This window comes from Taudactylus pleione, unplaced genomic scaffold (assembly GCF_031769625.1).
Source record: "Taudactylus pleione unplaced genomic scaffold, aTauple2 ptg000662l, whole genome shotgun sequence".
Taxonomy (NCBI): Eukaryota; Metazoa; Chordata; class Amphibia; order Anura; family Myobatrachidae; genus Taudactylus; species Taudactylus pleione.
The window spans coordinates 2,733,725-2,757,543 of record NW_028285064.1 but is presented as its reverse complement, the minus strand read 5'-3'; the positions used below and the strand labels follow the sequence as shown (position 1 = coordinate 2,757,543).

Here is a 23,819-nt window from a genome sequence, read left to right as displayed (position 1 = left end):
ATCCATCACATATGGCTCATTGCTCCCATCACAGTACTGAGGCTGTAGGTACACGCGTCTGATAGGGGTGACTTCTGGATGTATATATGGAGGTGTGGGATCACAGACCCACATAACATGGAGGCCACACTGCCATTTGCTGCTGTCCAATTTCAGTCTGTAACCATCCGATAGTAATGTGTAAGATGAAATGTTTTCCATGGTACAACCTACAGCTCACCTACCTCTCTCTCCTGTCCCTCAGAGCGCCGCAGATGGTTTCTGGAAGTCAGTGGCCACCCGCGTACCACGAGAGCCACGGGATATTCGCATCCTCAACCCATACTTCATCCAGGAAGCAGCATTCAGTTTCATTGGGCTGCCATTCAATAATGGACAAATGGGAAGAGGGGTAAGGATCTAGAACGAGAATGGTTAATGTTTATTAAAGTGGATATGAAGACCGGGGGTTACAGTATGTGTGCCGTACCGCCATGACAAAGACGGCTGTTTATAGCAAGCGCGGTATCTCGCGAGGCCCTAGATCACACAGGAAAGACACAATAGCGAAGGCACAAACGATTATTTTAAATATCTCACAAAGTAACCATGTAAAAAAGCTGTACGCTATGCCGAGGATTTCGCAGTTGCGCTATAATCGGCAATCTGCGCAGGTGTCTAAGTCGCACCGGTGCATGCGCAAAGGTAAATTACTGTAGTCACTCACAGCAACCATTTACTCGCAGTGTGATTGACAGTTAGGGAGCGTTTGGGGGAGGTAACGGGGAGCGGCGGCAAAAAGCCCAGACGTTTCTGGGGCGTGTCACATCCTGCGTCTGCGATTCTGACTAATGGTACATACACACGGTCAGATCTGTCAGATGAACTATTGTACGATTTTACCAACGATTTGAACCATTTCAGACAGTATTAAAATGAATGGAATCATCAAAATCTGACAGCAAACACAGACGATGCGTTATCCGACAGGCGGGAACGCGCATCGTTCATCGTTGCAGGCCCACATGTCAGATTTTCTTTCAGATATGAACGATTTTTAAAATCATTATCGTTCATATCTGACAACAGATCTGACCGCGTGTATGCACCATAAATGTGATTACATGAGAGTGCTGCCCTGCATGGCTTCCTATAGAATGACCTGGATGTGTCCCTACAGTAAGTCCTGCGGCTGATGAGTAATGATATTTGATAAGAGCCTGTTTACCATCTCCCACATACAGAGAGTTCTCGCTGTACATTAGCTGTACATTAGCTGTACATTAGCTGTACAATAGCTGTACATTAGCTGTACATTAGCTGTACATTAGCCAGGGCCAAGTTATTTAACATCCATTTAAGATAATGCAACAGATTTGTATCTTTATCCCAAGGGTGTTATCAACAGGTAATTCTGCCTGGAGGCCTTATACTGACTGGCCTGTGACACAGCATTTATACTTCAACACTGCATTCACCTCAATGTGTTAAGCGCAATGGGGCCGATACTAAGACGTCTGTGTCTGTTGCCGCAGTCCTATCTTCGTCTTTATGCAAATGCCGCTACAAGTCCTTCCCTGGTGTAATCCGTGCGTCCGAATGTGCAAGGACTGAGACGCCCACCGTCAGCCTCCATAGTCGCAGTAGCAGCTATTGGCGCGTCCTTAGGCTCCACCATCGGTTGCCCTTGCGTCCGACTGTACAAGAGTCTAAGGGGTATATTCAATTGGGCACAAGGTTTTGCGAGGAAAAAACCTCGCGCCCCTCGTGGCCAATTTCGGAATCCCGCGGGTATGCGCGCTCCCGCGGGATTCAATTAAAAAACAGTGGACGCAGGGTTTTCATCACTGAAAACCCCACGCCGCGTAAATTAAAAAAAAAAAAAACAGAAAAGCCACTTACCTGCCCGGGTCCCCGCGGCTCCCGGCGGCCTCCTCTCTCTCTTCTTACTGGAGAGGGGGCTGCTGGGAGTCCCGGGGGCTGATGGGAGGAGCAAGGGCTGCTGGGAGATGTAGTTCTCCCAGCGCCAATTCCGGGGGGCCACACAAGCACTGCGGGGGCACACACACAAACTCAAACACACACACACTCTCAAAGACACTTACATACAGCACACACACTGACATACTCACCACTGCTGCAGAAGAGCCGGCTCCCGACGTAGGATGAAGAAGAAGATGAGAAGACAGCGCTGCAGAAGGTAAGTAATTAAGGATTAATTAAGCTAAATGGTTACTTCCAATTGCTTAATTAGTCCTCAGGGGAGGGCGCCGCGGGGGTGTCAGAGCAAGTCCCGGTGATTTCTCCTGAAATCATTGATTTCAGGAAAAATCACGCTTGCTCTGGAAGTGCGCAAAAAAAAACCTCTCGGCGCGTGTTTTAAAACAAAACACGCACCTAATAGAATAGCAAAAAACCCGCACCTGCAGGAAAAACCTCGCTGGTGCGGGTTTTTTGCTTTTCACGCAGCCTATTGAATATGCCCCTAAGAGCATGATTGGGAGGTGGACGCAGAAAATGTACAAATACAGAGATATACAAATATCACATATCAGATTAATCAGCACGGTCTGCTGGCGCGTCCTAGTCACATCACCTCGCGACTTAGAGTTGGGCGTCTTTTTTTTTATGAAAATGTGTCTAACAGATTTACACAGGACCTGGAGGCACACTTCTGCCAAGCAAGTGGCGCTGCGTGGCTTATTGAGGCTAGATATATGAGGACACATCTATATGTGAGCGGATCAGTGGCTTTGTATGCAACCGCTTTCAGCGACACTTTTGCGACCCTCCCATAAAACGTAACATTTCCGTGCGTATTTTTAGCCTCTGCCCTGTAACCACCCAGTCACAGTCCAGGATCGCCCCTTACATTTGTGATATTGTGCGGCCAAAATCTGTACCATGACTCAGACGCATACGAAAAGCATTGCTCCACTGCATCCGACCCGGAAGCAGGCCCAATGAGCTTGGAAAACCATGGTGCCAGGGGCGTATCTATAATGGGTGCAGGGTGTGCGGGGCACATGGGCCCCCGGGTCCAGGGGGGCCCACACCGCACACTCTGCACCCATAGGTTATTATACTTGCCTCTCCGCCGACTCCCGAAGCGCCGCTCTGCAGCGCCAGACCGGCGCTGTAGAGCAGAAAACACTCACTGGGAAAATGGCAGCGGCCATTTTCCCAGTGATCTGCGCAAGTGCAGAAAAGATGTCCCCAGGAAAGTAGGCGCGGGCACCATTTTCCCGGAGACCCGCACATGCGCTGTAGATTCTGGCATGAAGCCAGAATCTACAGCACTCAGTGCCGCTGAGCCACCGTCAGAGAGGAGGGGGCCCCAATGGGGGATGCATATGGGCCCCCTCCACTCTTAAAACGCCCATTAGTGAGGTTAGTGGGTGCGGTGATGTCACAATATGCCAGATTCAGATAGACTGTAATTTTTGCACTGCGCACGCTCTGCAGCTGATTATATGCAACAACTACTGGCCATTCACATTCATACGCACTTGAACGTTAGCAGCACTTGCAGCTGTGTGGGTGTAACTGTGCCATATGAGTTGCGGGTGTGTTATGGGCATGTAGGTAGAATCGCAGTCTGATCGAGCTTACTGCACACAGAAGTTATATATGTGTGTGATTACAGGAGAAGAGCTGCATTTATTATTATTATTATTTATTATTATTATTATTATTTATTTAGATGAAGGTAAAGTAATGAGAAGCACAAGAGGGTAGAGGGCCCTGCTCGTAAGAACTCACATTCTAAAGGGGAGGGGCAGACAAACAGGAGTGACACAGATGGGGTAGACAGGGAGTAAGGAGCATGTATCAGCGGGTTAGGATGGGAGATGGAAGGCTTTGATGAAGTAGTGGGTCTCAAGAGCCCGTTTGAAGGATTGTGAAGAGGTGGAGAGTCTGATGGGGAGAGGAAGAGAGTTCCAAAGGTCGGGAGCTGCACGGGCACATGACTTTAACGGACAAGAATATGGTTACAGCAGCTTCTCCTCTCCCTCCAGCTCAGATACTTGGCATGTCAGATGGTGCATGACAATCTTATGCATATGGTTACATTACATCACACTCTTCTTCACCAGCACAGTCTTTAAGCACAGTCACAATGAATGCTTTGCATTTTACACAAACAGGTCCACCTGGCCCTTGGCTGGCTGGTGCCTGTAGTCCGACCGCTTCATACACATCCCACATAACTTCTTTTTCACTCTGCCTCTTCTTTGTCTCTTCTAAGACAATATACAGAGTGTCTTATACCCAGTCTGCCTCCCTCTGCTCCCCTTCTCAATCACATAGGACAGCAATATACAGACTTTTCTATTGTAGCTATCACACTCTCAGCTGCAGCCCATCCCTATACTACAGGAATGGCTCCTATAGCCACACGGCCCCCCCCCCCTTTAATGGCTGCTGGGGGGCTTTAATACATAAGGGACTCCTCTGGTACCTTAACAGTAAAAGCTCCTGGGAAATTCCTCTTCCCCATCTCTCCAACACATATACTGACATCTCTTACCCCTCTCATGGATGCTGAACACTTCACTGGGCTGCTCACACTGCAACCTTCCAGCTCTTTCTCTCTGGTCTCTTACAGACTTTATCTCTGTGGTCTCACTCCAGACCTCCAGTCATCAATTAACAAAGAGAACAGCTGCTTTTTTTATAGACAGAAAAGCATACATTACCCCCACTGCCCACCATACATTACCCAGAGAATCCTCCATACATTACCCAGAGAATCCCCCACTGCCCGCCATACATTACAGAGAATTGCCCACTGCCATCCATACATTACCCAGAGAATTCCCCACTGCCCCCCATACATTACAGAGAATCCCCCACTGCCCCCCATACATTACCCAGAGAATCCCCCACTGCCCCCCATACATTACCCAGAGAATCCCCCACTGCACGCCATACATTACCCAGAGAATCCCCCACTGCCCACCATACATTATCCAGGGAATCCCCCACTGCCATCACCATGCTTAGTATTACCCAGAGAATCCCCCACTGCCCACCATACATTACCCAGAGAATGCCCCACTGCCTGCCATAAATTACGCAGAGAATCCCCCACTGCCCACCATACATTACACAGAGAATTGCCCACTGCCCCCCATACATTACAGAGAATCCCCCACTGCCCGCCATACATTTTCCAGGGAATCCCCCACTGCCATCACCAGTTACAGTATTACCCAGAGAATCCCCCACTGTCCACCATATATTACCCAGGGAATCCTCCACTGCCTGCCATACATTACCCAGAGAATCCCCCACTGCCCGCCATACATTACGCAGAGAATCCCCCACTGCCCCCCATACATTACAGAGAATCCCCCACTGCCCGCCATACATTATCCAGGGAATCCCCCACTGCCATCACCATGTACAGTATTACCCAGAGAATCCCCCACTGCCCACCATACATTACCCAGAGAATCCCCCACTGCACGCCATACATTACCCAGAGAATCCCCCACTGCCCACCATACATTATCCAGGGAATCCCCCACTGCCATCACCATGCTTAGTATTACCCAGAGAATCCCCCACTGCCCACCATACATTACCTAGAGAATCCCCCAGTGCCTGCCATACATTACACAGAGAATTGCCCACTGCCCCCCATACATTACAGAGAATCCCCCACTGCCCGCCATACATTATCCAGGGAATCCCCCACTGCCATCACCATGTACAATATTACCCAGAGAATCCCCCACTGCCATCACCATGTACAGTATTACCCAGAGAATCCCCCACTGCCATCACCATGTACAGTATTACCCAGAGAATCCCCCACTGCCCACCATACATTACCCAGAGAATCCCCCACTGTCTGCCATACATTACCCAGAGAATCCCCCACTGCCCGCCATACATTACACAGAGAATCCCCCACTGCCCGCCATACATTATCCAGGGAATCCTCCACTGCCATCACCATGTACAGTATTACCCAGAGAATCCCCCACTTCCATCCATACATTACGATGAGAATACCCCCCTGCCATCCCTACATTACCCAGAGAATCCCCCACTGCCATCCATACATTACCTGAGAATCCCCCACTGTTATCCATACATTACCCAGTCAGGGCCGGATTAACGGCAGGTCGACATGGGTGGTCGTCCTGGGGCCCCCACACCCAAGGGGCCCCCACACAAGATTGCTCTGAGCCACCGATGGCTGAGAGCAGCTACTGTCTCAGACGGTCCCTCACAAGGCTGGCGCAGTGATTTTGCAGCTGCTGCTGAAGGCACATGCATACCGAGCGGCTCCCGAGTCCCTTAAGTGTGACATCACGTCCACGACGCTTAAGGTACTCAGAAGCTGCTCTGTATGCACTGTGCATTCATAAGCAGCAGCAGCCCGTCCTGGACGTCCGCCTATCATCGGAAGAGCCCGCCACAAAAGGTAAGTACTTGGGGGCTCTGTAGGTGTGGTGTACTGAGGTGATAAAAGTAATACAGCAGGGGCCACTGTGGGCATATACTGGGAGGCATATATATGTTATATATTAATTCTGGAGATGGCACTATGAGGCATGATTTTTAATACTGGGGGCATAATTATATTACAGAAAGCACTGTGGACATAATACTGGGGGTACTTGGGGGGGGAGAATAATACTGGGGGTATTATGTGACATAGTGAAGGCATTGTGTATATTTATTACTGGGGGACATAATATTAATTCTGGATGGGGCATAATATTTCTTGCTGGGGGGCATGAAATTATTTCTGGAAAGGGCACAATATTATTACTGGGGGTATTGTGGGGCATGATATTACTGGGTATATTATTCTGAAGGGGGCACTGTCAGGCATAACATTTAATATTGGGGCACTGCAGAGCATAATAATAATTCTGGAGGGGGCACTGTGGGGCATAATATTTAATATTGGGCATAATATTAATACTAGAAAAGATAGTTTGGGCATACTTTTAATACTGGAGGCATAATATTAATACTGGGGGCATTGTGTGACATAATATCAAGACATTGTGTGGCATACTGTGGGGACTGTGTTTGGTATGATGTTTATATTAGCCACTGTGGAATAATGTGCATAATGGGGACACTGTATGATGGCATAATGTAATTTTATTGATAGGGGCCCCCACAAATCTTAATCCGGCCCTGTACCCAGTGAATCCCCCACTAGCCACCATACATTACCCAGAGAATCCCCCACTGCCATCACCATATAGTTTTACCCAGATAATCCCCCACTTCCATCCATACATTACCCTAAGAATTCCCCACTGCTATCACTATACTTTACCCAGAGAATCCCCTACTGCCATCACTATATATGTTACCCAGAGCCAGGAGCATATCTTCCTATTGGCCTGGATGGCCCTTGCCAGGGGTGCCATCCGACATCATTAGCAAATGATCATTGGCACTGTTTGCTCTGCGCAGTGTCCCGCAGACAGCTGTCATTAGTAAATGATCCCTAGTCTCCCTCCGTTGCCTCTGCTCTTATCAATGTCCTCCATTGATAATTAATGTGTATCAGGCTTCTTATATGTCCCTTTATATCAGAAACATTTAAAATTAGAGAGAATAATTTTTTTCTAATTTTTTTTTTATAATATATCTCTTCTCCCACAATACCCACTACATACCAATCACCACTTACTAAGTCCCATATGTCAACCTTGCAGGAAAAGAGTGCAACACCACATCAACCACAATTCTCTATTCACAAGGTAATTTGCATATATGCAAATTATCTTGCCCAATATGCACCTTGTTTGTTATTGATGCCCTCTTTTCCTGTGTTGTTGACATATAGAAATTAATAAACAGTGCTTGCATGTAGTAAGTGTTATAACTGGAAAAATATACAAAAAAATAAAATATATATATATATATATATCTATATATATATATATTGTCTCCCTATTTCTACAGGCGTGTAAGTTGAATTACCCCCAGTGTAAGTACTAATAAATTTATCTTTTTCTCAGTATGGGGAATTGACCATGATCTTTATAGGTTGTGGATACTCAGGTGTTAGAATTAACACATGATCCTTAGGGACTGTTTTTATTATTGTGTGTGAGATAGCAATGGACTCATGTGGGCTGTTTTACCAGTGAATTTTATGGCAGAGTTAAAAAAGCATAATGCAGTGTAGGCAGTCCAATTTGAATATATGTAAATTATTTTACCCATAATGCATGTTTGTTTTTGATGCTATGTTTTCAAGCATTTCCTGTGTTTTTTGGCATTAGTAAATAGTGGGTTGCAATAGAGTAAGTTCTGTAAAAGATATATATATTAAAAAGAGAAATAAAAAAAAATATTCTCCCTATTTCTACAGGTGTCTCAATTAAACTACCCCCAATGTGTGTTATTTTATTTTTTCAAATAGAAGCAGTCATTGGAGGGGGCGCCAGTCCCTTAGTTTGCCAGGGGCGCTCGGACCCCAAGATACACCCCTGCCCAGAGCCTCCCCCACTGCCCGCTATTCATTACCCAGAGAATCCCCACTGCCATCTGTACATTACTCTGAGAAATCCCCACTACCCTTCATATTTTGCACATAGATAAACCCCAATTGGCAGATATATACTGCAGAGAGGTTATCCTAATATAGAGCTCATAGAAATACTGTATCTGATTCTGCCGGAGTGATGTGGCCCAAATGTGGCCGTGACCTCTGCTCTCGCCAGTCTGATTACTGGCCGACACATCGCTATGATAGCATCTCGTTAATGTTCAGTATCTGGTGTAATGCAGTCTAGTGACTGTGACTTCTGACTCCTTGTGGTCTCATTGCACACACAGCCACAGGGTGCACCTTATCTTGCCATGCTCTGTTGAAATCGATTTTACACCCTCAAGTGGTGATCGTTAAATCATTTCCTCAGATGAAAAGCTGTGGATCAGCCGTGTGATTGTGGTCTAATGTCTCAGGGGAAGTATTCAGTGAGGCTATGAGTGCTTGTGGCTCATTGGAATGAGTGAAGGAGATGGAGAGTTTGCTATTTGTCTGGAGCCTCTAACCGGGGATTATCACCAGCTCTGCACTGTGACATATGGGCGATTATTATCTCTCCTGGCTGATTTAGTGTTGCCATCTGCTCTGCGCAGGCCACTGCGGACAATAAGGAATTATACACAAACTCTTTCTTCTGGAAGCCATCAGTGAGGGATGGGTATTAGCAGGGAAGTATCACATGACAGCGGTACTGTATATCACTATCTTTCAGATGACTTGCAATCCATCCCGAGTATGTTGGTCCTTTGGGCCTTTACTCTGTCTTCAGCCACAATTTGTTCTTTGGAATTCACATTGTGTTTCGGCCGATGCGTGATACTGTTTTGTTAGAAGAGGATGAGCACCTACCACCAAAGGCTTCCTGCAGAGAATGTCGCTAAACTTGTCAGGCCCACATGGTGACCTTGCACCATACTAATATCTCGCACATACATAGTCATATACGATGCCTGGCGATCAGCCGACTCGCCGTCTGTGCCGCAGTTTGGATGTATGATGTACTGTCGCATTGCAGATGATAAATTAGCCTGGTCGCGGTGGGGTTTGTGCTGATGTTTATATGCCAAAGACATTTGTTAAGCAATTATATGTATGTGTTTCTTCTACGCAGAACATCCCGACTTTGGGCAGTGTTGCTATCACTATGGCACTACACAACTGTGACGAGGTGGCAGTGGCAGGTTTTGGGTATGATATGAACCTTCCCAATGCGCCTCTTCACTACTACGAGACTATCAAGATGGCAGCCATTAAAGAGGTAACAAGGTCGTTCCCTGGTGTATATTTGTTTAGTCACCTTTAATTACACTTAAGAACTTTCTTTACCCGTAAAAGTCAGATTACCCACCTGGTGAACGTGTGATACCCAGTGCAAGATGAATCTATGATTGTGCTGTAAAATTATCTCAACAGACAATTTGAAAAGTACAAAAATAACCCTTTATTTTAATAAATACCAATATTTATTTTATTTTTTAAACATTTTATTGAAACATCTGAAGAATTCACAAGGTTATTAGTGATAACATAAATATGAATATATTTACGAAACAGATATACCTCATAGTGTGTGTATATATATATATATATATATTTATTATCAAAATAAGGTGAATTTTGATGTTATTTTTTCGGCAGGGTAAGGCAACCACAAGCGCTGCGATCGCTACCAATGGTGCTCGATGTACCAATGTTTTAATATACTTCCTGGAGATGACGTGCGCAAGTGGGCGTCTCAACATAGGCTAATGGGTGTCAGCTTACACAGAGCGATCGCTCGCACAGCCAAAGTGGGTGTGCTTATGCCTTGGCGAGCGATCGCTTCCCATGGAGTCACTTTGAAAAATGTGCATACGCTGGATGCGAGTGAGCGGCCGCATGCGAGAGTCTCTGAATGAGGTCCTAAGAGTGGTAAAATGTGCCATATACGTGTTCCATCTTTCCATGCTTCGAAATGTACAAATAACAATGGGATAGGTAAAAAGGGCAGATTAATATCAAAAGTTTGACTACTAAAATTTAATACCTTACGCCACAATTTTTTGATCTTATAACAAGACCAGAAAGCATGAATACAAGATGCATTGTCCATAGAACACTTCAGACATTGACCAGTGGAGCCCGAAATCATGTATTTCCGTTGATTCTGAGGAAAAAAGGCTCTATGTATGAATTTGATATGGACCTCTTGTAATCTAGAGGATCCTAATGTTTTCAGTATAGTCCCTATGTGAGAAAGCAATACTTGAATGTTTCCTAATTCAGGAAGGTCTCTTGACCATCTTACCTGAAGATTACGCCATAATTTATCAGGGTCATTTAGTAACAAATGGGGGTACAGATATCGGATTCGGTAGTGAGATGTAGAACGTATCCGTAACAAAGACTCTATCACATTAGACAGAGATTGTGTGGAGTTGATGCCTTTAGGAAATTTGGTGTTTGCATAGTGTGAACTTGTAAGTACATGAAAAAATGTTTTGCTGGAAGATGGAATTTCTCCTGTAGTTGTTGGAAGGACATAAGTAAGCCACCAGGATCTAATACATCTCGGATTGCACTTATCCCTTTACATTTCCAATGCATGTACCAAATACTCTGCAAAGATGGTGGGAAGTCTGGGTTGCCCCATAAAGGAATATATTTGGTAACTGTATGTTCTGTAGTTAGTTTTCTAGAAATGCTTCTCCAAGCAGCAGAAGTATCCTGAAGAAATAAGTATTACGTATATTAGCAGGAATATCTGCTTTTGGTAAATGAAGTAATGCAGCTGGTGCATATGGATGAAATAAAGATTCTTCTAACACTTTATTTATATCATTAGAAATGCCCAATAACCCAGGGCCGCAACAAGGGGGGGCTAGAGGTGCACGTGCACCGGGTGCCGGATTGCAGGGGTGAAAAAAGCTGGCTCGCGGTGGCTTGGGGGCTGCAGATTCAGAAAAGCGCCATCCAAAAATAGCCGCCGCCAAGGAGGAGACAGATGCTAGAGGTCCTACTGGACCTCTAGTGTCTGTTAGCAGAGCGCAATGCACACAGCGTTCCCGGAAGTGCCGGGAACGCTGGCGCTGCCGGGAGAAGATGCTGAAAGCTGCATCTTCTCCCGTGAAATCCCCTGGCAACGAGCATAAACCCCCCTCTAAATGAACATGAAGCTCCATGGCAAGGAGTATGAAACCCCCTGGCAACGAGCATAAATCCCATGGCAACGAGCATAAACCCCCTAGCAACGAGCATGTAACCCCTGGCAACGAGCATGAAACCCCATGGCAACGAGCAGGTAATTTTAAAGTAATTAAAAGCCTTACTGTGGGGCATAAAATGGTGTCGGGCAAATATGTAAGTGGCACTTTGGTAATGGGCATTACAGTGTGTGGCATAATGTTTAATGGGCATTCTGGTGTGTGGCACTGCTTTATGGAGGAGCAAGGACAAAATCCAGGAACAGGAAGGGAGGGGGCGCAAAATTGCTGCCTTGCACCGGGTGACAGATATCCTAGTTTCGGCCCTGAATAACCAATCCGACATATACCTAAAGAACGTAGCTTGAGAAAAGGCAGCTATATCTGGGAGTCCTAGGCCACCGTTCTCCCTACTTTGTAGTAAATGACTTCTATGTATCTGTGGTTTTTTTTGCTTGCCATATAAATTTGGTGAAAGGTGAAGTACATAATTGTATATCTTTCCTAGACAAAGCTATCGGTATCATCTGCATTTTATATTCTAATTTTGGGAAAATAACGGATTTAAATCAGGGCGATTCTGCCTAATAACGACAGAGGGAGATTAATCCAATATTCCAATTGAGAGAGAATATTTTTAATACAGGCTGTAAAATTGTTAAGGTATAAATTGGAAGGGTTACATGGGATCTGAATACCTAAGTATTTAACAGAGTTTTGTGCACATTTTATACAAAATTGTTGACAACAATGAGAAGAATTAAAAGTGGAACTATGATAGCTAAGGGGTAGCATCTCTCATTTCTGTACATTGATCCGATAACCCGCAAAATAGCCAAAAAGAGCTATAAGGTCCAAAATGATAGGGAGGCTATTGTAATACCTGTATAGTTTGTATTTACTCGCAGAGCTACTGCGAGTGGTTCAAGGGCTATAGCAACGGAGATAAGAGACATCCCTATCGTGTACCATTGAAGATAGACAATGGAGGAGAGAGATAGCCATTACAAAGAACCGATGAAGCTGAATTAGAAAGAAACCAAATCGTTTTAGAGTCTCATAAAGATGGTCCCAGACCAGCAGATCAAAAGCTTTTTCTGCATCTAACGAGAGCAAGATGTCCAGACCACCCCCATGAGGCTCCTTCTTCTGAAGTGTAGCCATAAGTAGTTTCCGAATATTAGTGACAGACTGTCTGCCCCATATAAATCCTGTCTGGTCGGGGGTCAGTAACAGTAGGAAGGACCAATAAAGAGCATTATACCTATCAAAATAGATATGTTCTAATATCATTGCTTTAAGTTATTCAATGGAAGGGGCTGTCCTCTTAATCCATTTTTCAAGTATAAGCTTTTTTGCTATCGAGACTATAAGGATATAGGGGGAGATTTAATAAATCTTGGAGATAAAATTGGAGATAAATAGCACCAACCAATCAGCTCCTGTCACTTTTCAAATGCTGATTGGTTGGTGCTATTTATCTCCAATTTTATCTCTCTCCAAGCTTTATTAAATCTCCCCTAAGCGTGGTAAAATATGCTCTATACGTGTTCCGTCTTTCCATGCTTCGAAATGTCCAAATAACATTGGGATAAGTAAAATGGCAGATTAATATCAAAAGTTTGATAAGTTTTTTATTTACAATTAAACGTCCACCTTGTTGCATGATACCAATTTATCAGATCATTGCTAGCTGTCCTGTCGCTGGGCGATAAAAGAGTAAGACATTCTGGCTGACCTGAGACAGACTAGAATTGCTTTCTGTCCATCTCTTGTTCCTCCAGCTTGGAAGGTGGGGCACATATACTGTAGCATTTTTAGTACACAGTGATATCTTTGGGGCCCATGATGTACCCAAAACAACACTAATTACTTGGCATAAGTTGGGCACAGTAAGTTCTTATAAAACTGCACAGATCACACATGAAATACGTGCGGCATTTCTAGAACGGATGAGCATAAAATCCGTTCCTTAAAAAAAAAAAAAACTTTAATAAACTATTAGTAATAAATAATCCCACCGGATCCTTCATTATTTCCTCAGCCGTCCCCAATATCCCATCTCCGCTTCCTTCCCCTATAGCCATTGGCTGCCCCAGCAGGATTTTGTTGTCGTCCTGACTTCTGTGATCATGTTTATCTGTTTAACATACCTCCTGTGTAATAGTGCTGCTCACAGTGACTGCAGTAGGAACTGCTCAGTGTTCATATCTATCAGTGACTGTAGGAGGAGGAGCTTAGTGATCATTTATCTTTATAACATACCCCATTGTGTAATAGTGCTTCTCACAGTGACTGCAGTAGGAACTGCTCAGTGTTCATATCTATCAGTGACTGTAGGAGGAGCTTAGTGATCGTTTATCTGTATAACATACCCCCTGTGTAATAGTGCTTCTAACAGTGACTGCAGTATGAACTGCTCAGTGTTCATATCTATCAGTGACTGTAGGAGGAGGAGCTTAGTGATTATTTATCTGTAGAACATACCCCCTGTGTAATAGTGCTTCTCACAGTGACTGCAGTAGGAATTGCTTAGTGCTCGTAGTGGCCCGCGGGTGGTCAAATCGGGAGGCTAGGGACCCCCACCGCCGCAGCTGTACCAGACCCCGGAGACTCTGAATGGATGCTGTGCGAATGCGCGCGACATCCATTCAGTGATGGGAGAGGGGCTGGGGAAAGCCCAGCTAGTGAGGCTTCCCCCAGCTAGACGTTATTTAGAGGCGGACACGCCTCCTAATAATGTCACGTAGGGGGCATGGCCTATGGTAATTAGGCTACGCCCCCATTTCCGATCGCAGTGAACGGCACAGGGTGCTCTGACCCCTGGAGCCGGCCCTGATCTGTATGATATTCGCCTCATTACATTGTGTAGCAGTGTTCCTCTCAGGGACTGTAGGAGGAGCTCAGTGATCATATCTATCTGCATGACATTCGCTCCTCATTTCCTTGTAGCAGTGCTCCTCTCAGGGACTGTAGGAGGAGCTCAGTGATCATATCTATCTGCATGACATTCGCTCCTCATTTCCTTGTAGCAGTGTTCCTCTCAGTGAATAAAGGAGAAGCTCAGTGATCATATCTATCTGCATGACATTCCCTCCTCATTTCCTTGTAGCAGTGTTCCTCTCAGGGACTGTAGGAGGAGCTCAGTGATCATATCTATCTGCATGACATTCGCTCCTCATTACATTGTGTAGCAGTGTTCCTCTCAGGGACTGTAGGAGGAGCTCAGTGATCATATCTATCTGCATGACATTCGCTCCTCATTTCCTTGTAGCAGTGCTCCTCTCAGGGACTGTAGGAGGAGATCAGTGATCATATCTATCTGCATGACATTCGCTCCTCATTTCCTTGTAGCAGTGTTCCTCTCAGTGAATAAAGGAGAAGCTCAGTGATCATATCTATCTGCATGACATTCCCTCCTCATTTCCTTGTAGCAGTGTTCCTCTCAGGGACTGTAGGAGGAGCTCAGTGATCATATCTATCTGCATGACATTCGCTCCTCATTACATTGTGTAGCAGTGCTCCTCTCAGGGACTGTAGGAGGAGCTCAGTGATCATATCTATCTGCATGACATTCCCTCCTCATTTCCTTGTAGCAGTGCTCCTCTCAGGGACTGTAGGAGGAGCTCAGTGTCTGCATGACATTCCCTCCTCATTTCCTTGTAGCAGTGCTCCTCTCAGGGACTGTAGGAGGAGCTCAGTGTCTGCATGACATTCCCTCCTCATTTCCTTGTAGCAGTGCTCCTCTCAGGGACTGTAGGAGGAGCTCAGTGTCTGCATGACATTCCCTCCTCATTTCCTTGTAGCAGTGCTCCTCTCAGGGACTGTAGGAGGAGCTCAGTGATCATATCTATCTGCATGACATTCCCTCATTTCCTTGTAGCAGTGTTCCTCTCAGGGACTGTAGGAGGAGCTCAGTGTCTGCATGACATTCCCTCCTCATTTCCTTGTAGCAGTGTTCCTCTCAGGGACTGTAGGAGGAGCTCAGTGTCTGCATGACATTCCCTCCTCATTTCCTTGTAGCAGTGTTCCTCTCAGAAACAAATTTGACGGACTGCTTCTCTTTTATTCACTATGTATGATATTGTCACTAAGCAGCTTTTTTTTGTTTTCTCTCTGATGTCAGAGCTATCCGTGTGCATTATATTTCCACCTCATATGAAAGAAATGCTAAATGTTGATTTCAAAGTATGACTGTTGTCCTAATGATACACACAAACCAATGTATTACATCTCATCGGTGGCTTCCAATCCCTGGTACAGGCCTATAACATTTTCCTCTCGTTTTGTCTCCAGAAAGCTAATATTTCTATTTATTACACTGTGAGAGCTGAACATGTGCTGTGACATAATGCAGGACAATGGGTGGGCTGGCTATAATTACCTGCCCATCTCACACCCTCTTTCTTCTCCCTGTTTTTCAGTCATGGACTCACAATATTCAGAAGGAGAAGGAATTCTTAAGGAAGCTGGTTAAAGTGCGCGTAATTAATGACCTCACTAGCGGCATCTGATGGGAGCAGAAACTTTTATAACTCGGACACTAACCATTCCCAGAGCTGTTCTTAACGGCCCTCGAGATGGAACAGCAGACAGGCTTGCATGCCACGAAGGTGTCTGAAATTCCACGGGGCAGCTCGGTGATACACAATTCAGCGGCCATAAAAAGAGGGAGACGTGACAACTACTCTTTGAGAACTTTTTTTTTTAGCAGTTGTGACTTTAATACGGAAAAAGGACAATATTACCGTGTTAAACAATTCCTTGTGCCAAGCGTACCGCTGGTTGCTATGCCAGGTGCGGATGGTACAGCACATGCATTTTGAATGTATAAAGTATTATTTTTAGATGCAAGCATGGGACGAGATATGGGTAAAAATACACTAATACATATGCAGATAAATGCACTTACTGACATATCTCTGGCTGCAACTTGCAGGTTCCTTCATTTGTGAAGATAGAAAATATGACCGTCCAGGATTGGGGCATTGTTGGTGCTGCTATTACATAGATAGGCAAATATTTGATCTATCTATATACAGTATCTGTCTTTGATGAGTGTTTTTATGTTTGACGGGTGGGGGAGGGGGGAGTACGGGTGGGTAACTTGTACAAAGTCATCAATCAGTGTTAGACTTGTGCCGTTGATCAGTGTTTGAATTCTTTGCACCTAGAGGAACCTAAACAGCAGTCGGCATCGGTGCTCGGTTCCGTCACTGCCCTTAAGCTTATAAGGGAAATCGGTGTGAGCCGAGCACAGAGCAGGTTCCTGTACCAACATACATGTGACTCATGGAGATATCAGCAATACATTTCATATCATGGGGACAGCACTACACATCCCTCCACTGTATACAGATCCTTACTGAGCAGTGAGATGAAATCCTGTAATAGGACTTATCATTAAATTCCATCCTAAGCTGGAGACTCTTTGCCTGTTGTATCTTCTTTTCTGTGTGGTTGCATTTCATTCAACTCTTACACTAATTTGCAAACTTTACACACAAACATACACAGTACAAAATAACCTGTGTTTAATATATGGGATTATGGGCAACAGTGATTATACATACAATCGGCCGATTGTTGCATTCTGCGCATGCGCGAACCGGCCATTGCGATCGGACTGCGATTGCATTGACTACGCACACCCAACACAGTGATTGACAGGAAGTGCCGTTTGTGGGTGGTGATGGAGGAGGGGGTCGGCGAAATCCAGTTGTTCCAGTGCGTTCAATTGCTTTATGCAGCTGGAGTGCTCAGTGCGGGCGATGAGGTTAGCGATTCCTGAGTAAGATCAGAGTTTGTGCCAGTGTGCGTGAGGCTGCGATGGTACTCCATGTTACCGATGGTTTTCGCAGTCTTGCTAAACATTATAGATGTGTGTAAGGCAGAGGTTCCCAAACGCGGTCCTCTAGGCTCCCCAACAGTTCAGGTTTTCTAGATATATCCATGGTTGAGTACAGGTGACTTCATTAGTACCTCAGCCAATTTGATTTAACCACCTGTGCTCACCCATGGATATCTCTAAAACCTGAACTGTTGGGGAGCCTTGAGGACCGCGTTTGGGAACTTCTGGTGTAAGGTAAGGTGGGCGTCCCTGTGTAGTGTTGTGACGGCATAGCGTTTAGCATATCACCGCAGTGGACTGCATGCGTAATCGCAGCCTCGATCACAGTTGCGATCCTTAGTGAATCAGGCCCAATGTCTTGTCAACTGTAAATGATAAGGTTATTAGAAGCCTCCTCAGAGTGACCATACGAAGGCACAGGGCCAGGTACAGAGGTGCATGCGATTCAAACGCATACCGAAATGTGATGGAAGAGTTATGGGCATTCCTGGGCACTGGCACAATATAGGCATCAGACCTAAGCTGCTCTATATAAATATAAATAGTACTTTAACATTGAGACCAAGCGCTAAACATAGGCACAAATAAAATGTTCCGATGCCTATTGCAAGGATGTTGGTCTACAGATGGCTTATTATTCTCTCTACCATGTTCTCTGGCACAGGATGATCCTCCAGTTCTTCAGCCCAGGTTGGTGTTACCCTCTACCGGAGCCGGCCACAGTGGCCAATAATGACATCACTCCATACTGGGCATCCTGCACTCTGGATGTTCCCTGCTGATGCTTATTACTCCACACAGATACTTGACGCGTTTCGCACCGCTAGGTTACTTTGTCAGGGATGGTTGGTGTCCAGGGTGATTGCTCTTTTTTACTATAAAAACTTTATTGTTCCTCATGGGAAATGGAAATACAATAATTGAAAGTGGTTACAAAGAGAGCGATAAGCTCATGTTTGCATTCCCATATTATTATTTTTTATTTTTTTCTAAAGGTAATAAAAGATATTTCTTATAAAAAGTAATTGTTTTATTTATTGTGCCTCTACTAAAACATGTATATACGTGAATTACAAAAATGCATTTTAGTTTTATGTCTATATTTAGACCTTGTGTCATTAAATTATAGATCCATTTAGTTTCATTTTTCTTTTTATCAGTTACAAGAAGATCTGAATACATTAATCAAATATATGTATAGAAACACCTCAAAACTGGAATTTACAACAACCAATGGTCACCCACCACCCACACAGTGGTGTCACAAGGAGGGTGCGGGCTGCACCTGGGTGTCACTCGCAGAGGGGTGACACCAAAGTGCCGACTTCTCAGTGACAGGAGCCGGGTGCTGCACTGTAGCATTAGGTGCCGCACTCGGCTCCTGACACAATGAGGGAGTCGCCACTGCACAAAGGGTGGTCACCGAGGGGGCAGTCCGCACCTCAGGGACCCCCTGTAGAGATTACAACTGGAGTTTGTCCCGTGAGGCCACGCCCCTTTTTACCGGCGTACGGGGAGGGATGCCACTGCACCCGCACATGCCAATGTAGTCCGTTCAGTGGGCACTTTATGCAGTTTTGTGGTTGTATCAATGTAAGCAGCTGCGTTCCCAGATACACAGCAGGAGGCGTAGGAGACCGCGGTCAGACGGAGAAGCTGCACATGCCATGGTGATGGTGCGACCGGTGGTGGCGTATAAAGACGCTAAGTGTGGGCATCTCAGGTATGAACACAAGGAGACGCTGCTGCGTGCGACTTAGAATCAGGCCCTTGGTTCTATCGGTAACCTCTGTAAATCCTTTTTGTTATCAGCACATGTGGGAAGGAGATAATGGGGGATTTATCTTCAAATAAGCTAAAGCAGGTATTTTATTGTTCACAAATTACTACTATACCCAGAGATATGTATGCGAGGAGGTGTAAGTGCCAAATGCGTCCCAGTCGCCACAATGGCGGATGCCTACGGGTATTTTGATCGCATGCGCAGTAGGGAAAGCCACAACTTGCAAGGGAAAAAAAGCAAATTGCATTTGCCTTCCACCCTATGTGTGCCCTGATGTGGAACTGATGCAGAACGCCCGCCATGCCCTGATGTGGAACTGATGCAGAACGCCCGCCATGCGCTTATGTGGAACTGATGCAGAACGCCCGCCATCTATACTGGCAGATCTATTTTAATTAACTGATGGCTATGGGCCTGATTCTCAGTTGCTCGCAATGCTGATATATGCACAAATGGTTGATGTTTTTTACCTGCGTCTTAGGGCCTGATTCACTACGGTACGCAATACTGCATACTCACGCAGTTTAACTGCGACAGTATGCTAACCCACTGCGATTGCAATGCAAACTCCGTACCACATAAGGACACCCACTCTACCATAAGCACATCCGTAATACTTAGCAGAATAGCGAAACCATCGGGAAACAATCGAGTAACATCGGACCCATACGCACAGTTGTACAAGCCCAGACCTTACTCAGAAATTGCTAACAGCCACGCACGCTATGAGACCTCAGACTGCGTATGGTTATGCAGTGCATCATTTATGCACGCCCCTGAAACAGCACGCCTGCGTTCGCCCGACCACCCCACGTCACCACCCACAAACGGCATTTCCTGTCAATCACTCTATGGGTCTGCACATAACGCATCAATCGGCCAATAGCGTGCGTATTAGCACTGTGATCCTTAGTCGCTACAAAGTCGCAGTGCTCATGCGCCCCTGGTGTGTACGCACAGTCGCAGTACCAATTGGACGCATGGTAACAGATATGTATGGGGGATATGCTGGGCAGTGGCTATTCAGACGCCGGCGGATGGGATGCCAGGATAACGACGCCGGAATCCCAACGCCCGTCAGAATGCTGACACCGGCATCCATCAAGATGCAGTACCGATGTCAGCATCCCTAAGGGAAGTATGCGGGCAGGGGCGTCTTTAGAGAGGAGGGGACCCGTATGCATACCCCTCCTCTCACTCTGGCTGGCCGGCCACCGCAGAATCAATAGATTGGGCACTAGAATGTGCCCGGAGTCTATTGCGCATGCACAGATCGCCGGGATAATGGCACTGCTGCCATTTTCCCGGCAATTTTCTAACAGCGCATGCGCAAAACACTGGAAAAATGGTCGTGGCAGCCATTTTTTGGCGTTTGAGCAGCGCTAGGAGACCCGACGCGAGACCTTGGAGTTTTACATAATATGGGTGCAGGGTGTGCGGTGCTGGCACCTAGCATGAATCCGGGGGAAGTTTCCATGGGGTGTCCGATGGTTGTGTATAAAATGGCACCGAGCTGTGTTACAGCGTCTAAAGACGCTCAAAGTGGGCAAGTCAGTCTTGGCACAGTCACACGCAGGGATGTACACCAGGGAAGGGCTTGTTCCGGTAATAGCATAAAGTTGCAGACGCTACAGCGGTCAAAGACGCGCACACGGATGCTGCAGCTGCGTCAGGCACAGAATCAGCCCCAGTGTGTCACGTTTTCATGTAGTATGAATTGTAAATTGTCTATGGCATGGCCAGTGAGAGTCCCGGCCTTCATAGTGATTGATAGAATTATCAACCAATCCCTCCTCCGCTACCCTGCACGCTCTCCTTAGGGGAGCTATCCCCATAGCGCACACTCTCAGTGGTGCCCTGCACCAAGGTATTAGCGGCTTCGTGTACACTGCACCTACAAGGGGTTACAGGGGCAAAGACAGGATTTTTACAGGGGGGTTTACACACACACACAGTCTGTGTGTATATATATATATATTTATTTATTTACAGTTTCTTATATAGCAGCATATTCTGTTGTGCCCTACAATTGTAAGCATTAATAGAACAAAACTGGGTAATAACAGACAGATATATAGGTAGGAAGGCCCAGCTCACAATCTATAGGATATAGATATATATATATAATACATACACACATACATGTCACACATACCTTACACCATACCTCCCAACATTTGATAACCTGAAGGAGGGACAGGTCGCGCGCTGAAGGGGGTGTGGCTTCTGCAAAAGGGGCGGCACCTATGGAAACCGTTGCGAAGCCTCGCGGCTTCCCCCGTTTTCGTCACTTTGGGGCCGTGCCCAGCACTCTCTGAGATGCTGGGCAGCAGCCAGACAGTCCGTACACAAGAGAACAGATGCTGTGTGCATGCGCACGGCATCTGTTCTTCTCCTGCACACCCGCTGCTCTGCTATGCAGAGCAGCGGTTTGTGCTTCCCCCCCACCGCGGGACACTGCAGCCCGCGGGTGGGACAGCGGGACTGTCCTTACACACACCTACTGTTTGTCACACATACATTACACACACACACTTACCTTGCAGCAACTGTCTGATGAGGATGGGACCTGGCAGGCTGGCACCATGTCATTAGGCCTCTCCCCCTAGTGATAAAATGCCACGTTTCAGAGGGAGCAGAGCCAAATGATGCGTTTCTAATGGATTCACGTTATATTGGCTCTGCCTCCTCCTGATTGGCCCGCGAATAGCAGCATTTTGCAGCGAGGTAGCGGGGCTTAAGGAGATGTTGCCTGCTCTCTAGTCTGTCACGGGAGGTTTCTGGGTACTCAGGAACCACCCCTGCATGCGCTAGTGGGTTTGTACCAGTCCAGAAAGGTGTTGAAGGGGCTGAGGCACAGTGCACACAGCACCGAGCACACATGCAGTCAGATAAGCATCCATTGGTAGCACAATACACACTGCTTCAGATTCAACGCAAACCTCTTACACACACTGTGCCAGATTAACCCTGCGGCAGATGGGACTACAGCTCCGGGCCTCCACATAAGCATAGGACCATCATGACAGCAGAATGATGACCAGCCATCAGCTGGCCACACGGTTGCCATAAGTATTAAAATTGTATTTCTATTTCCCACACAAAATGATGCAATTTTTATGCTTTTCCATATTCAGGGAGACATTGGGGCAGATAGTGTAAGGAGTGTACATGCCCACATGGCACTGACTACCCCCACACAGCACTGGTCACACCCACATGGCACTGGCCACCCACACACAGCACTGGTCACACCCACTCAGCACTGGTCACACCCACACAGCACTGGTCACACCCACACAGCGCTGGTCACACCCACACAGCGCTGGTCACACCCACTCAGCACTGGTCACACCCACACAGCACTGGTCACACCCACACAGCACTGGCCACACTCCCTCTGATTCTCACAATAGGCCCTTGAACATTTTTAGCCCCAGAACCATGTGGCCCTTAATCTGTCCCTGCTGGTCACATTCCAACAATAATATCAGCCATTATTTATGCAAGCCCGCAGAAATTATACCTTTTTGTTATCTGAACATTCCCGAGAACAGCATTAGGAGTAAATTTACTAAAGGTTGATTTTTAATCATTGTGTGATTTAGCCCCTGAAACACAACATTTACTAACACTAAAAAAAGACATTAAAAAAATTGTATGTTAGTAAATGTGTGATTTAGTCCCTGAAAGACAACATCGATGTTGATTGATTAAGACCAAATTTTTTTATCAATTAAAATCGACCTTTAATAAATGTACCCCTTAGTTTTCCCATTTCTCCTCACACAGCAAATAATAATCTACTCCCAATGGGCAGGAAATGCTTTCTTATTGAAGGTGCAGGAAAGTGAACTGAAAGTAAATGTCTGTATTTAGTCTTTGTCACCACCACCAGAAAACACTTTGGTGATAAATTGGAGAGTGAGGGGTCTATTCATCATCGAAGTATTGAACTTGCTGCGAGGGATAGATTACACCGGAGCAATTCATCATTGCTCCGGTGTGGGGGCAGCTGCTCCGAAAAGCAACTTTCCCCTTGGTTACGATCGCAGCTACAGATGTACCTCCTCTCCGAGGTCATGCATGCGCACAGCCGCCGGGGAGCTGGTGAAGAGGCGGCGGAGGGATCCGCTCAGGTCCCTCTTCGCATCCCCGGAACTCCTTCCCATAGGAAGGAGTGGGGATCCGAGAACAAGCTCTGTCTGAAGATGGCGCTTGTTCTCGCAAGCAAATTCCGAAAACTTTCAGCTTTTGGAGTTGTTGAATATTAGGGGGTCCTATCGGACTGCTAATGATTAATGGCCCAGTAATTCAAATATTAGTTAACGTTAGGTTACCGAGCCATTTATCGTATGATGAATAGGCCCCTGAGAAACCATGAAACTCACCAATTGTACATTAAACTGTTCAAACCTGCAGCATACTTATCTACTTTCTCTTAATCCTACCTGGGAGTAGTCCGGAGAGGAGAAGCAGTTGGGT

At 46.0% G+C, this 23,819-nt stretch overlaps 1 protein-coding gene across 6 annotated transcripts in view; it reads left to right on the top strand.

Moving 5' to 3' along the window:
- The window catches only part of ST3GAL3 (ST3 beta-galactoside alpha-2,3-sialyltransferase 3), a 494,104-nt gene extending 475,560 nt beyond the window's left edge, over positions 1–18,544 (top strand). For all 6 annotated transcript variants that reach the window (XM_088455666.1, XM_088455665.1, XM_088455668.1 and 3 more), the window contains 3 exons: positions 245–391; positions 9,630–9,776; positions 16,125–18,544. In XM_088455666.1, coding sequence (XP_088311792.1) covers positions 245–391; positions 9,630–9,776; positions 16,125–16,214 — 384 coding nt within the window. In that variant the 3' untranslated portion in view covers positions 16,215–18,544. The remainder of the gene's footprint in view (positions 1–244; positions 392–9,629; positions 9,777–16,124) is intronic.
- Positions 18,545–23,819: the final 5,275 nt, after the last annotated feature.